Here is a 17292-nt window from a genome sequence, read left to right as displayed (position 1 = left end):
AAACTGATGAAGACAGGTCCCATACAGGGGCACTACTATGGCAGGTGCTTGCAAGTTTCAGAAAGGCATCCTGATTTTCTGACACCCCTGCTCACCCTCCAGGTTAAGATGGGCCCTGAAGCAGTGCTGTGCTAACCTGAACAGTCAAGGGACAAGAGATCCTTGGAGTACAACTTGCCAGCACCCTCCTGCTAACCCCAAAGGAGCAGGGAGCAGCCTGCCCTCGCCGCGGGTGCTACAGGGCCAGAGGAAGCCAAGAGGACACTCAGCTGCAACACCAGGGTGGTCTGCCTCTTGGAACTCAGTGCTCACAAGGGCAGCTCTGCAACCCTGCTGCATCCATCCAGGGCTGTTACATGAAAGCAGCACTCATCAGTAGGGAGGAGGAAATGGTATGATGAAAGATGACAGTTTGATTTTAAGCCATAATTCCCACTCACTCTGAGTGGCTTTTGACGTGTGAAAAATCTTACAGGACAAAAAGCCTGAGGTATATTTGCCCAAAGTGCCAGATGACTGCTGCAGAGTAAGTCCCTAAGTGGAAGCCATTAACATGCAGAACCTGGAAGCATCTGGTTCAAGGACACAACTATTTCAGTCAGATAATTGTCTTGTATTGTTTATCCAAATTGTTATACAAGTTCCCTCAATCTTCAAGTAACTGTCCTAAAGCTTCAACTGTACCTACATTTCTGTAATCTGCCCATTTCTGGGTAAGCAGTTACAGTAACAGCACTCATTGCCAAGACTCTGATCTTATCTCCTGTTTAACTATTGATACACCATGTTTGAAGGCATACCAGTCAAATAATTCAGAAGGTAACACTTGACCAGTTGCAGGATAATTCTCTACTATCCCCACATGCTATTATTCAACTAAGCTGTCTATACCTTCTAATCTGAAACCTGTTCATGGTCATCCTTCTCTATCTTGCCCTCCATTTCAGAACCCCATGCAACAAGCCAAACACTGACAAACACTGTCATCTCAAGGATTTTAATAGCACTGGCCAATTGAGAATAATAAAAACAAGTAGAAACGAAGTAACAGTAAAGGCAAAAATATCAAGAGAACATTGGAAGTATTCATTCCTGCTAGTCAAATGAGGTAGGAAGCTGATTTATGGGGCTGAATTTATTTTTAATGATTTCTTCAAAGCAGAGATTAATTTTTTGCAGATTCATTTAAAAGACTGCTTTCAGATGGAGTATGTCATGAAGGAAAAAGATAACTATCAGGTAACATTAAAGCCAATATCTGTTTTCTACTCAGGCTGATATTACATTAAGGTAATTCTCCTTAAATTCAATGTTCAAACAAGCAGAATGCTCCTCTGCTGAAGACAGGTTGTGTTGCTGTAACTTAGGGAATACTTGCCCCAGGAATCTGATTAAATAAAAAAAATGTGTGGCTGCACATGGAATGTAGGCAGGACAACCAAAGAATGAAAACTGAAGATCTGCTAGTGGATCAGTCTGTAACTGCTGTCCACTGGCACTAATTGCACAACTGATGCCTGCAGAACTGCGTGGTCTCCCAAAAGATGCAGTTTAGACTGCACCAGTGTCAATAGATCCCAACCAGGACTGGGGCATTATTTTTGAAGTCAGTTCTACCTTAGGGCTGGACCTAAACCCTACCAATTTACTTAGAAATTATCTTTTGACTTCAATGCCAGTTAGAGCATGCATTTAACCAGGCAGAGAATCACCCCAAAAGAAAAAAAATTGGTGAGACCAAAGTTCCAGTCCATAGATCACAGTTTATATAGACTGATTACAGTCTGTAACTGGACTAAGGTAGAAAGATGTTCCATTCCTTTTTTTTTTTCATATCATTTGAAATATTTAAAGTGCTGTTTAGGAACATTTCTGGAAGCAGAAATCTGCAGTTTGAAGGTAACTTTTCACTTAAAAGATGATTCATTATTAAAAACAGGTTTGTACCATCTTCAGTAACCAAAAAAAATGCTATAAAAATATAGATTTGAAAATAGACTGAATTCACATGTACCAGGTACCATTTCTAGTGTAAAACTGGTTTTGTTTATGAAAAATATATTTCCTTAAAAAAAGCATAGGCTTACAGTATTATCATTAGGAAGATCAACAAAATTCCTTCAGTATGTATTACACATTATACTCTAGGCTTTTTGACAGGTGGATCCTGCAGGCTGAATTTAGGAATTTCACAAGAAGAAGCAAAAGGAATTCTTTTGGCTGACACCTTCTTCCCAATTGTTTCAATCTGAAAAAGAAATCACATTTAACAAGTCAATGTGGCAAGCTAACAATCATGTCAACCTATGAGGAAGCTACAAAGAACACATTTTATGAGCATTGGAATAAAACAAACCACAGAGCAGTGTGCCCACGACAGTTTCTGTGACTGGAGTTGCAAAGAGTTTGTTAAAAAAACAAAAACAACCAACCAGCCTTTTACAGGTGCCTGCTTTGCCTACTTAAAGCTGCATCTTGACAATTTGAGCATTCATCTGCCTCACCTTCCACAGGACTACAAATACAAGCACCATAAAATGTTTCTGGGTATTCATAAAATGGAGCCTCAGACTCCTTTTCCTAAAAGTTTATAGTAAAAAGCTTTTCACCTCCATAATGCAGTAGGCTGTTTTTGAAGCAACACAGCTCTGAAAGGCTAAAGGCAGCCAACACAACAAGTGAAAGCCTGTTACACAGCCAACACACTCAAGCCAGGTATGGCAAATTCAAAGAGCAAGGCAAATTCCTTAATTTCTAGGTCAGACTAATGTGAATCACTAAAGACAGAGCTTGTGGAAGACAAAACACCAACTAGGTAAGACAGTTCAGACAGTAAATAAGCAGAACTGTAGCTTTCCTCTTAAGTAATGCAGGTCAAATGCAAAGCTCCAAAAGACAAAATACTTCAACTATTCTATTTTAACAAAATTTTGATGAATATATTCTAGGCAGACATCTGAATTAACGCTGAAGAGCACTGTTTAAACAGTCAAGAGAGCTCTATGTACCATATTTGCCTTTAACAGCTTCAACTGCCTGGTTAAATGGATTTATACAAGCTGGTACACAAACAGTGTACATACCTGTAGCTTAAACATAGAAAAAAGATCCAGAGAGAAATCCTATAGCCATTATAACAATAAACACAATACTCAGGAGTATAGGGAATGAAAAGTGACTGAAAAATGCATCTGATCTGGCCTGCAGATTTTGTTCTTATGGTATTTGGCTGAGATGCTTCCATCAGATTATTCTGGGATTTGGTGATTTCAGTATTAGTCCAATTCCATCTATGCTGAAAGTGCTTCAAGCCCTTCAGTCAAGGCTTACTCTGCTTTTCCTGCTTGAGACCTAAGCAGGCTTTTTTCTCAAATCAGAAATTACCCTGCCTAGAATCACAGAGCTTCCCATTCATATTTCCTGAATGAAGCTTTACCTGTGGAAACAGGTTATAACTGAAATGGTAGATGTGTTTAAAGTTATTTAAATGCTAGTTTGAGAAAAAAATTTAAAACTACTCAAATTCATAGTTTTGGATTGTATACAATGGAATTGCTATCAGCATCAGTCTAATGCAACAGCTTTTGACAAGGGAAATTAGAAGATGAGGACTCTAAAAACTTCCATTTTGGGATTGTCTTTTTAAGACAAAATCCCTTTTATTATTTTATGCAGAAAATATAGGTCAATTGTTAAATGCCTTTGCAATGATACTCTGGATGAAAAATCTGGATAATAAACCTGGATGACTAATTGCATTCTGATGGCAAACTCACAAATAAGTTAAAAATTCAAGTAGAATTTCAAAGAAGAAACACAAAAGTACAGTCTCTGATCTATAAAGTCTAAGCCACAGAAGACTTCAGAAGACAAATTCCTAGGAGAAATATCACACAGATTAGAATTTAATCTAGAATTTGCTATTAGCTTAGCAAAACACCTAGCTAAAAAGTTAAGCTTCTGGTTCCTCTCTCTGGTATAAACAAACACCATTGTTTGGATCTTCTGGCTGATCTTAATCAAACACAAAGGACTAAAAGGACTAATCAGTCATCTCCTCCAGCCTCTCATGTAATACTTGAGCCTTTCACTGAATATCTTCAGATACATCTTCGCGTTCACTGCTTTCACCTCCAGTATCAGCCAGCTTTGTTTCACAGACCTCAGGGAGAAGAGTCCAAAACTTCCCTTAATAGTTTGTCCAAGTGAATATCTCACTGGCTGATAAACATTTATTACCTGCATTCTCTCTTGTTCAGTGTTTAAGTCTCACGTCTCCAGTACACCTGCTTATGTCTTTTGAGTGGACCAAAAATGGTACTTACAGCTCACATTTACTTCTGCAGGAAGTGAGTTTTGCTATCCTGTTACTGTCAATTTCAAAAGCTCTTTTTTTTTTGTGATATTAAAATAAGACTCCAGGTAGGGGCTATGGCACAGATTGTAACACAAATTCAGCCCTTCTGCAAAGACTGCAGATCTGGAAGAAACACTGCAGGGGCTGGTTTTGGAGTCAAATATCAAGCCAGAATAAATTTAGGCATGAGATTGAGCAGTTTTTCACATTCATCTCCTAACTGTCCATTACTTCAGTGCTGCAAAGAAGGGCAGAGCAGCATTCCGATGTTAGATTTATGGTTGCACTCCATGACCTCAGATGTCTTTTCCAACCTGAATGATTCCAAGGCAGGCTTATACTGTGGAATGTTGATTGCATAGCCTCAACTTTAAAAGCACATCAGTCTGTGAAAGTAGTAACATAGTGGAGGAAGACTAATGAACACTTAAGAACAAACAGGTTTACATTTAAATCCTCACCTCTAGAGTTTTTTCCCCCTTACTACTCAGTCACTGAAGGAGAACAATAGGGAAGACAGCAGAAGGAAAACAACATAAGAAACATCATTACCTGGAAGCCAATGACTTGTAGCTCGTTGTGAAGATCATCTAGAACTCTCCTACCATCAAAGATAAATGCAGGCTTGAGCATTTTCTTATGAATACGTTCATAATCCAACTCCTGTAAAGAGTAATTAAAGCAGATAGAATAAATAAGTAGCATAACACTCTCTTTTTTCTTTAGTTTTAAATTAAAGATGGCATTTACCTTAAACATGTCCCATTCAGTGCAAATTACAAGGGCATGAGCTCCATCACAGGCTTCATAGGGATCTTTACTGATAGTGACCAAGCGAGACACTGTAACAGAAGGAAAGCAGTTTTACTCTGCATGTCTTTAGCATCAGTCTGGCATGTTTCTGGCAAATGAGTCTCCTTCCTTGCCCTACACAAACAAGTGGTTTCAAGTCACTCACCTTATTTTCTACCAAGATACTTAATATTTTGATTTTACTTATTTAAATGAAAGCAGGTCGTACCTGGCATCTGAGCAGAGCACTTACATGTTTGAAGTCAAGAATTGAAATTTGATGTAAACAGTCAAGCAAATCTCTATAATTTGAAGGTACTATGGAGTGCTCAAATGCCAGCTCTCACAAAGGTCATTGTCTGTACAACAGCAGCACTTTCTATTTTACACTCAGTTCACACTAGAGAAGAGACACACGTGGCTCCCCAGGGGCTGCCTGAGCAGCTGCCTAGAGGAAAGTCTCCCCTTTCCCTCTAATTCAAGGCCATGTCTAATAATGTACACCCTTCATTCTTCATCACAGCTCAATTTGCTCCATAGAAGCTTCAACTATTCTTCCCATCCATCAGCTCCATTCCCCCTCTTCCCAGTAAGAAAACAAAAGTCCCAAATGCCCCTTACCTCTGTAATCATAGGTGATTATTTTAAAGGTTTCTTGAGTGTAAGGAAACAAAGTAATTTGGAAGTGATATGAGGGAAGGGAGAATGTTCTGTAGTACATTCCAGAATCACTTCTTTATTTCTATTTTAGATATGTGAGAAAGAACTAAGATAGAACTTGGGGCACAAAGGAACTGTCAGAACTAGTCTGTCCTGGACATTCTTCTTTCTCCTCCTTTTAATTATTCAGAGATAAAATTCTAGGCATCTATTCAAATGAGTATTTATTGGAAGAAAAATATGCAGTAGTTGAGAATTAGCATTTATCTACAAAAGCTACAGGGAAAGGAAGAAGAATGAGAGTAATCCTCTGAGCTATAACAATCTTTTAGTAAGTGCAACCAACAGCACAATGATGTCATGCTGAAAATGAATTTTAAATATTTAAACAGACCCGTATATATTGAGAATAGGGTGGGAAGAGGGGAATAAACTTTATATGAGAATTCTTACCTTGGTTATCTTCTGAGACACCCAGATGTGAGAGATCAAAGATGATTTGTTCCTTAGGTACTTTAGGGTCATAGATATGCAGCTTTGCTCCTTCATCCATTAAATACTTGCTAATGTAGATACTGGATGACTCTCTAGGGAAGAGAATCAATCAGTTAAGGAACCAGCTGGCGTGTTCCAAGTAATGAATTTCTCAACTATCATGATATGTGATGCCAGAGTTTTGATATCATTTTTACATTCAATATCTTAGTGGCAACCATGCCAGCAGGAAACCTGTAATCTTATGGACACCAAGGAGAATAATATGAAAAGGCTTGTATCTCTTTTGCTGAATTGTCCAAGAAAGATGAGTCTGATGACTCCTAGTGACCAAAATTATAAAGGCCTAGAGTTTATAAGCTTTCCCCACAAACTGCAGTTGAAGAGTTGCATCAAGTTTGACCTTTACAGGAGAACAGAATAAGCCACTTCAGGAAATCAAGCTGAAACTTTATTTTCACAAAGCAACTTAAGAACCAGCTGTAAAACTGTTTGCATTCTTTTCTGTGGAGAATGGAAGGAGTCTCTCAAAATCTATCTTTGCTTGTGCAAGTTAATAAGGACTAGAATTATCTGCAACATTCTGCATGATTCAGGTCTGTTGTAGAGGTCAAGAATCAGTTCTCACCCATTTAAGGAAGACTAATCCTTGTTACAAACCAATGCAGTCACAAGAAAAAAAGGGTCCCATGTCCAGCCATTAATTCATTTCAGTGGTGGGCATTAGCTGGGGGCTGGTGACAGCTGTAGGGAGTCCATGCTGGTGAACTGAGCTTACCTTGTGTCCCCAGTATCCTTTTTGAAAGCAAACCCTAAAATAGCAATCTTCTTGTCAGTGACAGTATTAAACAAGCTGTCGATAATGCGGGAAGCAAATCTTCTTCTCTGATAATCATTCATGTCTATTACCTGAAATTATACATGCCATGATGGTACAGAGGGGAGCCATGTTAAACTATAAACAGATTCTATTAACAATCAAGCTGAACTACCCACACATAGATTTAATAGAGGCTTAAAAGAGAAGGCTAAGCATTTTTAGTCAGTATCATAGGCAATCCAAAGATAGAATTTAATACATTAATTTAAATTTGAGATAAATCCTATTTAATGAGTGAATACTAATGCCCATATTTACATCTTAACATGCATTATCTCATTTAAAGGCTAGGATTTTTTTCAGATTGCTTTTTTCAAAAAATTAAAACTTACTGCTTTCCATGCCTCTGCCTAGAGCACAATTTCAGTGTTAGGGTACTTGCTAGTACCCTAACTTTTTTCATGCCATGCACATCCACTGACAGACCTACACATTTTGACATACCATGTGTAACAACTGTGAAAATATTTTTAGCCTTTTTAATCCACACTAACAGATGCCAATACACAAAACCTGTGTAATTCAACCACACTTAAATGCTTCACTTCTGTTATTTTGTTATTACATGCAAGTGCTCCAATTGTTGCTGGGATGGAGGAGAGTGAAGGGAAAACAGGCTAACCAAAATGAAGACCAAAAAAACCAAAGCTTCTAATAAGGTAGGAAAATCATGTACTTGGTATTCTGGGGGCATCTGCTAGGCAGCCTTATACCTGACCACCAGAGACAAATGAGGACAATAAACCAAAGGGGTTGTTTGAGCACACCACACATCTCAAAGCTTCTCAGTCAGGACTAGGGAGAAAAGTGAGCTGCTTTCACTGGCTAATAGGGATTGCTAGTACAGACTGGGTATCATTGCTGCATTGGAGCCAGGCCTGAGGGCATCCATATATTCCCAAATGAGGGAACAACAGCAACCATGTTTATTTTTAAAAATAGCAAGATCTACTGAGTTCTTTCAGAACTGTAAAAGTAGACCCTGAGGAAAAGATTATGAGTTCTGAATTCAAAGTGGACAGATACCCAGCTGCAAAAGAAAGACAGGAGACACATGCTTGTATTTCACAACTTCTGCTGCTGCTAGACAGCTTCACAATCCATTTGGTCCAAGTAACTTAATTCACCCCAAAAAAGCTGAAGCACCCACAAGTATCAAATGTCACTGATAAGCTGAGGGCCCTGAAATGTAAAGGTGATCAGCACTAAGGTATCTGCTCCCTGGAGCTGAAGCAAAGGTTGTGTGGATAGTGCTTAAAAGCTCAATGCCTGAAAGCTGAGTGCTGAAGAAACACCACCCTCTAAAAAAACTGGTGAAGAACTTGTACCTGCTGCCAGTAGCGAGCCACCTCAGGTAAGTTCAGTGCCTCACAGAGGTACACTAAATTCAAGACATCCTTCTGAAAACAGCTACCTCCAAACCCTGAAAGAGAAAACAGTTATTTTACAGGTGGCTAAGGTACCCATCCTAGCCAATTTGTGGAACCAAGTAGTTTTTGGCAATCACTGACATAGTCAGCATTGTAATTTTTCCCAGTATTTCACTGGTAGCAAATGAAAAATCTTAACCTCTTAAAATCCAACTCCTGGACCTTCTTAGTCAGCTGCAGAAGGCTTAATTATGCTTCAGGTTCCACTGAAATCAATGGAAGTTTTAACACAGAAATCTGAACCTGTATGAGAAAAAGCAACTACAGGCTATTATTTAAAGTAGGTAGACAAGCTCCTGGGCCTGTTCTCCCCCTTCCTCAAGATTTAGACTAATATTTCTCAAAACAAGCGTGTTAGGATTAGGTTCCTTCCTTTTGCACCCCCAAATGGATATCTAATCATTGCCAAGAATGAAAGATCACTACAGCTGACCAAGGGAGAACTGAGACAGAGGGATCCTTGAACCTAGAGAACTTTGCTCAGCAAGCAGAGTCCCAGAAACAACACACTGTAGAAGGAATTATAACAAACTAGTAGCAATTGATGCACCAATCACCATTTCATCACATTTTACTCCCTCATAAATCTAATCCAGGAATGACTGCCTATGGCATTTAGTGCCATGGCCTAGTTGACAAGGTGGTGATTGGTCAAAGGTTGGACTCAGTCTTGGAGGCCTTTTCCAATCTTATGATCCTATGAATTCATCCTACAAATTACAAGCTGTCATCACACATTCTGAGCTAGAGGTATTCTCTTCTCCCTCAGGCCACTGGCAGCAACTCCCAAATAAAACTGCAGCAGTTGCAATTGGGAAGATTAGGAAGACAGAGAGCACTGTTGGCAGTGATGTTTCAGAAAAATTAAGTCACAGCTTTTCTTTCCAGTGTCACAGGCAGGGTAAACCATGCACTCTGAACTCTCCAGTTTCAGGTTGCTGAGCCTGGAGCAACCTCAGTTCTACATACTTTTCTACAGAAAAATTGATTTATACTAGTATTCTACAGTAATATTTTCATACATTAAGCACTTTTAATGCTGTAGAAAATTTTAAAGAACCAGAGTACTTATTTCAAAACACTACTATTATATTATATATATACATATATATATATATATTATATTGCACTATTAAAACAGAAGCCCAGTGGGGAAAAAGAAAGGAAGATTTTTTTCACATACCAACACTGGCTTTGAGAAATTTATTTCCAATTCTTTGGTCTGTTCCAATAGCTCTTGCTACTTCTTCAACATCTGCTCCTGTAGCTTCACACAGAGCACTGATTGAGTTAATGCTGCTGATTCTTTGGGCAAGGAAAGCGTTAGCTGCCTGCAAATAAAAAGTATAGTAAAGAACTTCATTTTTCCAGAAACCAAGATGTCCACAGACCAAAGGGAGTTGCTACTGAAAGGACTACTTTAGTATTTATGCAACTCCATTGACATACAAAAAGGTAACCTAATGAGTTTAATATATAGATGCCAGTTAATGGGATTTAAGCGAAACAAGATAATGCTTAACTTGCAGAGTCTGAACCATTTTATGATGGTAATCAGTTTCTGCAGCACTGGAGGCTTGCTCTTACTAGTAACTAACAGCAACAGAAGTGAGAAAAGACTTCACAGAAAGTCAGAAGCATCTATTAACCAGGTCAGCTGATCTGAAAAGATCAATATCCTTTGACATATGCATTGGGCCCTCCCAACCTCACCTGTCTTTCCTAGCTGCATCACTCAGTCAACAAAGTTCTGCTTCTGAGCCTTGTCTCACACCCCTTGCAGACCACAGCAGGGAGCAACACTAACCAGTTTAGAAAGTTCTGATGACCAGGTATTGGTTGTGAGGATTTTTTCTTTGGGCACCCAGTGCTCATAAACAGCACACAGAGCACGGACAGCTTTCTGTCCCTCTGGAGAGTCATCCCCACCGATGAGCACTCGGTCCGGGTTCTTCAGGTCCTTGATGGCTGTTCCTTCAGCAAGGAACTCTGGGTTAGACAGCACCTACACCCACAGCAGAAAAACAACAAGTAAAAGCCAAAAGCAACACCCAGGCTTTAAATACACAACTCAAAGATTATGTTTACCTGCAAATCCAAGTTAGGCTTAGTATTAGCATCAAATATTCGACGAATGCTCTCTGCAGCACGTACTGGAACTGTGCTTTTCTCAGTGACAATTTTATAGCCATTTGAATTCTGTACAATTCTTCTAGCACATGCTTCAATGTATTTCAGATCAGCTGCTCGGCCTTTTCCCATTCCATAGGTCTTTGTTGGTGTATTAACCTAATCACAAATACGTGAAAAGGGAAGAAATGTTACAGGTCAGTACCTCTTGTGTTAAGAGGCAAAGTGAAATTGTTAAGACTGATGGACATTCTCCTTCTCAGAGGAAGGAAAATGCTTCTGCTCCAGAATTATTCTGGTTACCATATTCTGGTTACCACCTCTTCAGATGAAGAGGTATTAGCTGTCTCAATTACACATTTTGTTTCCTACAGAAAGCTCACTGGTCTCTATTTAAATAGGATTTAAACAAGAACAATTCGTAGCAGTTCTGCAGGCTTTGATGAAACAATCCTTATTCTGGAAACACCAGTAATTTCTACATGATTATGGCCAGCCATTTTTTGTTACCTATCCTACACTAGGAGTGCAAAGACTCATGTAAGAATCTTGTGGCCAGTGAGGCAACTACAGCTTAAACTCCCTTTACAATGAAACCTAAGGTTAGGACTGATGAAAATTAATATACCAATGTACACAGAAAAGGCAACATGAGGGAAAACACGTAGTTTAGATGAAGACAGAGGGTCCTTTTCATTACAAATGGAAAGAAGAAATGGTAACAACATGTAAAACACAACAGCTTGTTTTCAACCAAGGACAAGTGGCAATATATGGGCTGTATTAGTGGCTGTCATCCAACCACACAGCATTCATTTGAGACTTACTGCATGAAGGAAAATACTGTCAGAAAGGGAGCTCCAAACTACAGTCCCCTAATAAAGAGGAGACCTCAAGAAAAAACAATTTTAACAAAAAACTTAACTGTGGTCTACCAAGGCAAATAGCAATAAGTTCTTCTGGATTCTGCATTAGTAACAACCTCTACATTACAAAAGGTTAATCTTTGACTAAATCTTCTTTCTAGTGGTGTCAATAGCTTTGAAACATTAAAGCCATCCCTGCTTCCATTAATACACTATTTTGAAAAGATTCTAGAAATAGGTCATCTTTGTAAGCAAATAACCAGCATACAATTTTGCATATCTGTCTAGGAATTTATCATTATTACTAAGGTTCCACAGGTTTCATCAGTACACTGCCATGACAGTTGCACTACATTCTGCTCTGACTCCATACACCTAACCAAATTAAACATCAACATTACCATTCTGACTTAGAACCTGTTCATTTGTTAAAGGTGCTACTGGCTATAAGAAAAACAAACAAAAAAGCTTACTTAACACTTTTCCAGCACTACACAGAAAGACAAGGAGCAATCTGTGACACAATGATATGACATTGCTAACTGAATCTACATGACAAAAGCAAAGGCAACTTCCTAAAAGAAAAGTAACATAATGATTTGATAAGAAAGAAAAAAAAATAAGAAAAAAAAGATGAACACAACCACCTTCTCCTATACTTACAGAAATAAATACAAGATCAGCTTCTCTAATGGCATCATCAATACTAGTGGAAAAGAAGAGGTTTTTTCCTCGACAGGATTCTACTACTTCCTGTAACCCTGGCTGAAAAAGAAGCAGAAAAAAAACCAGTTAAGATTAATGCAGTTAGAAGAACAGCAAACTCTATGCCCAAACAGAATACAATTTCAGAAAAAGAAAGATTTTCTTTTTTTCCCTGTCAGTGCAGCATGTTTTCAGCCTGGCAGATGTAAAGCTTCTGAAGACTACTTACACAGTAAAAAAAGTTAAACTCTTTCTTATTCAAAAAACTCACAATGCTGTCCTGAAACTTTCAGCCACACTAAATTGCTTATTTGCACAGCCAAATTTTAGCTTTCAGTTATTCCTGTGTTCAGTTCTACTACCACAAGAAGCAATTTGAGAAATACCTGTAGAGTGATGTTAAGCAGATCCAAGAAGAAGTCTAAAATATTCCCTAGACTGCAAACCAAGGAGGTGGTCTCATTGTCCATGATCCCCTCAATATCAGATCTAAAACTGCTTCAGCACAAAAAAACACCCCACAAAGTCTTCCACCAAGTAAGCAAGCCCAGATCCAGTGAAAGATAGGCAGCAGAGACACACAGGAAATCAAGACCACTCCTTTAGCAACCACCCCTCATTGGGCCAGACTAAACTTATCCTGGCACCACTCCTACAGTGTGGGAGAATCGCAACAGCCATAATATGATTAAATTCTTTCCAGAGACACATAGAGTGCTGTAATACTTTCCCCTCTCTTAACACCTCCACTCAGACAAGAGAGGCAGGAGGTCACATATAAATGAGCAATCCTCTGTATGGATTTTTAAGAATGGTCTTAAAAAAATTGAACCAAGATATTTTGTTTGAATAGTCAGTCATGCACCTTCATGTGGCAATCATATCTCCAACTCATTACACCTATCATGACATGAGATACTTAAGTAAATGCCAGAAAAGCAAAGGTTCACTGGATGGAGAGAAGAAAGCAAGCAGAAGATTTCTTTTATGCAAGAGATTTTTACTGTCTCATTTTATATCAAATACCACCCACTTAGAAGAAAAACAAAGGTCAGAACAGGCAAAGTAACATCCTACAATCCATCGGATATTCCAACTATGGTTCCCACAAAGAGGTGTAAATAGAAAGGCAGTCCACTAGACAATTTCTGACACTGAAAAGAAATAATCCAACCCAAAAAAACCCACAAAAACCTCACTGTGCAATGACTCAATTTTACAACTGTCTGAACTAACTCCTGGCAGTTTTTGTACGTTCTTTGTAAGCAAAGGACACCATTCCAGGAAACAGATGTTACAAGTTTGGGGTTTTTTTTTAAAAAAAAAAACATGCCAAGGCGAGCTCTACTTTGGCTCATTCAGTCTAAGTGTTAAGAGAAAACAAAGTACTTGCTTTCAAAAACTATATTCATGCCTCACCTACTAATCTGAACATAATACAGTTTCCTTTGAATTTATAGGACAAAGAAGGTCTATTCATCTTGACTTAGTCACAGTATAGCTCTGGTTTTTAGAGGGAAGAAAACTTCTTACAGCAAAAGAGCAACTGTTAGTACCAGTCAGATCCCTTGTATTTGGGAGATGAGTGAAGATAAATTTTCACTCCTATTAAAGAATTCAAATCTATAAAAACTGTATTTCATGAAAGAATGAAGGAAAGAAAAAGAGACCTATTCTTTTATGATGAAAAAGAGTGGAAAAAAACAATTGCTAAAAGAAGCAAAATAGAAAAATGCTTGACATATTTTCAAATTAAAGTAATTCTGCAAGGAAGGAGCGACAGTGTGGCACATTTATTTGTCCTGGTCTTCTTAGGCCAGATTGAAGATTCATGGTACAACTGAATCAGAAACATGACTGTCCCGATCTTTCCACATAGATAAAGTTGGACAGCACAGATTGGGTTTTGGCAGTATTTAGAATGCAAATAAAGCTTACAGGTCAGTATTAACACATTTATACTGTGCTACAACCCAGCAGATAGTATCTGTAATTGAACAAGAGGACTATGTTATGATCAAATCGGGTCCCAAAACAAAGTCAGCATGATTAGCAAAATTCACTATATACAGAATTACTTTTTCCTTATCAGGCCCTTCATATACTCATTAATACACATCAGCATCAGCTGCATTAAGTTATTTCAGAAACCTGGTTTAATGAGCAGTAGGGACAAGCAGGTGCTCCAGAATACTTTTTGAAGGACATCACTGACATGCTAAGCTTGACAAGCTTCAGAAATGGGAAATGCCATGTAATGGAAGGCAAGCAAAGGCAACGCTGGCTGGAATAAGAGACAAAAGTGATGTTTACCTCGTAGATTGGGAGTGTGTCCGAATTCCAGGCATTGATTCTGGCTTCATTGACATCCACAACAGTAACTTTGATATTAGGGCACATTTGTGCAATAACACTACAGGTTGGCCCACCAACATAACCAGCACCAATGCAGCAAATCTTCTTAATCTCAAACATGATTGCTCTAGTAAGAGGAGAGGGAAACAGAAAAGCCGGAGTTAAAAATTAAAATACCGGCCAACAATTCAAGGAAAACAAAGAATATCAGTGATTTCAGATTTTATTATGCTGCGGCCCACAGGAGGTTTTCTTTCTCTTGAAATGCACTGCTACTCCTCTCTGCAAGCCGGGAAGGTTTTGGAGCCTGCCCCTCTCCGGAGCGCCAGCACACAGAGACCACCGAAGAAGGGTTTCTGTGCTCGCTTTGAGTCCGGACACCGCGATCACCCCCTCGGGCCGAGGAATTGCTGATGCCGCGGCAGCCCCGCCGAGCAGCGCCCGCCGCTGCAGACAGCGCTCGGCGGGCCCGGGCCGCGCCCTGCCCCTGGAGCCCCTCGGCCGGCAAGGGGAGGCCGCAGCTCCGCCACCTCCCCGGAGAAGGCTACGGGCCGAGCCGGCCGCGCTCCCCCCGGGCCGGGCCGGCGCCGCGGGCTCCATCCCCAGCAGCGCGGCGGGAGGGAGCGGCTCCCCGGCCGCGCCCCGGCCCCACACCGGGAAGGGCCCCCCGGGGCAGCAGCAGGGGACTCCGGCCGGCACCGCAGCACGGACACTCACCGCGGGCAGGCAGGAAGGCGGGCAGGCGGGCAGGCAGGCGCGGTCCGGCCCCGGCGCCGCGGATGGAGCGGGAGCGCTGCGGCGGGGATGAGCGGCGGGGATGAGCAGCAGGGATGCTCGGAGAGGATGCGCGCCGAGCTCAACGCGACGCTCGGCTGCGAAGGGAGCGGCGGCGGCGGCGGCCGCTATTTAAAGGGCTGCGGCGGGCCCGAGGCTGCCGCTTCATGGCGAGGACGCCGAGCGGGGCCGTCCCGCCTCCTCCTTCCCCCGGGGGCGGAGAACGGTGCCGGCCCGCCCGCCCCGCGCTCCCCGCCCGCCGCGGGGTCGGCGAATGGCCGCGGGACAGCTCGGGCAGGCCCGGCCCCGCCAGGGCGGCTGAGGGGCTGCAGGGCCCCCGGGCACGGCTGGGAGCTGCGGGGCTGGGCCGCTGAACGGCTCCCGTCATCTGCCTCAGGGTGCTTTCGTAAGAGAACTTAATTGTGGTGGTTGGATAATTCTTTGTCCTTCAGCTATGGTTACTGTGAAGTAAAGAAGGCGGTGTTCATCCTCCTGTACCGTAGCACTGTTTCAACAAAGAGAAGTGAAGGGAAACGTGGATAGGTTACAGTAAAGTTCAATGTTTAAAGTTTAAGCTTTGAAAATGCAGTGGTAAACATTTCCCAGAAGAAGGAAATAAAACGAGCTTGCACTCTTGTGACTTGGGCACTGCCCAGGGACCTCTTGCCTAGCAGTGTTAAAGTTCTCAGATACTGCTCTTGCCTTTAATGTAAACATGGTATGGTATTAGTATACTACATGCGACTTTGGGAGCAGAAAGATTGTGAGAAATCTGATGTCTTTTCTTCTCCAGTACATTTAAGTTCACTTACACTGCCTCTCCTAGAAGCTGGGTGGGAGACTTTGCTCCATCTGCATTTTGACTTAGACTTTAAACAGATTACAGTTGCCAGTATAGGTGGATAATACATGTGTGTTCTTATCAAAGCAACTAAAGAATTGCCTTGTTCTTATGTGGCATTTTCATCCATAGCTCTTAAAATATATTTTTAAAAGTTGAATCATTATTTCTGTTTTATGTCTTATCCTGTTACTACTTTGGAGGATCTGGTCTTTCCCTGGAAGAATCTCTACCTATTTGAGTACATACTGTAATCTCAGGTCCTTTAGAAATGCCTGTAAAATATGTGTGTTTCCACTGAAAGAGCCTACTGAGATTTGCAGTCAGTGCAGGATCCTGGCAGATTCAGTGTGGTTAGTCAATGTACCGCCTGGCAAAGGCACAGGGTTCACTGTGTTTATTCTGAAGTAAAACCAAGTTATAGCTTTTCCCATTGCTTACTGGCACAGATGTCTCAGTTTTAAACACATCTAAGTTTTTGTGAGGTTTTTTTCCCCCCACAGGGAAACCTAAGCAAAGCAAATATAAGCTCAGTGGGTGACTCAGAAGTCAGTCTCACCTATACCATCCTCTTCGAACTCCCATTTATCTCCTTAGGTCTCAGAATAGCCATGAATGCATACATTTGTACTGCAAGAATGTTATCTGGTCCCTCTGTACCAGCCACGGCCAAAACCACTTCAGGTCCTTAGAGTGTCTGCTGAGGGCGTTGGTAAGTGTGCTTTGTGCTTTGTGCCTGGCCCACAAGGAGTGCATTTCCTAGAAACACCCAGGGTACGAGGCCGGGTTGTGTGTGAGAAAGACTTCCCTCTGCCTGCTGCTGTCTGTGTGGGTAGTTAGTAGCTCACTAGAGTCAGCTAATACCTCCCAATTACTGAGTTTGCTAAGAACTAGGGCAAGAGCTTCAGGGCCTTCCTCGTCTGGAGGGGTTCAGGCACACTTACCTCAGGAGAGTGCTGTGTCCTGAGGATTATAAAGAAACACGTGGATCTAACACTCCACCTGCA

At 41.0% G+C, this 17292-nt stretch overlaps 1 protein-coding gene across 1 annotated transcript; it reads right to left on the bottom strand.

Annotated features, from left to right (window-relative positions):
* Positions 1-981: 981 nt before the first annotated feature.
* Positions 982-15548, bottom strand: UGDH (UDP-glucose 6-dehydrogenase). The gene is made up of 12 exons (XM_066548495.1): positions 15388-15548; positions 14629-14797; positions 12274-12375; positions 10703-10903; positions 10422-10619; positions 9798-9945; positions 8513-8607; positions 7083-7213; positions 6263-6396; positions 5108-5199; positions 4910-5020; positions 982-2248 (listed from the first exon to the last, which is right to left on the bottom strand). Exons 2-12 carry the CDS (start codon positions 14788-14790, stop codon positions 2138-2140), a joined length of 1485 nt encoding a protein of 494 aa, XP_066404592.1. The 5' UTR covers positions 14791-14797; positions 15388-15548; the 3' UTR covers positions 982-2137.
* Between the last annotated feature and the right edge of the window lie 1744 nt (positions 15549-17292).

Source organism: Molothrus aeneus, chromosome 4 (genome assembly GCF_037042795.1).
Source record: "Molothrus aeneus isolate 106 chromosome 4, BPBGC_Maene_1.0, whole genome shotgun sequence".
Lineage (NCBI taxonomy): Eukaryota > Metazoa > Chordata > Aves > Passeriformes > Icteridae > Molothrus > Molothrus aeneus.
The sequence above is the reverse complement of the archived record's forward strand: the minus strand, read 5'-3'. Positions and strand labels throughout refer to the sequence as shown.

What these genes read in the sequence shown, in the direction of transcription:
- UGDH (XM_066548495.1), bottom strand. Translation starts at nt 14,790, where the DNA reads ATGTTTGAGATTAAGAAGATTTGCTGCATTGGTGCTGGTTATGTTGGT. An exon ending in ACACACTCCCAATCTACGAG is followed by an intron (nt 12,376 to 14,628) that starts GTAAACATCACT and finishes CTTCTTTTTCAG; the next exon opens with CCAGGGTTACAGGAAGTAGT. An exon ending in AGCCTAACTTGGATTTGCAG is followed by an intron (nt 10,620 to 10,702) that starts GTAAACATAATC and finishes CTGTGGGTGTAG; the next exon opens with GTGCTGTCTAACCCAGAGTT.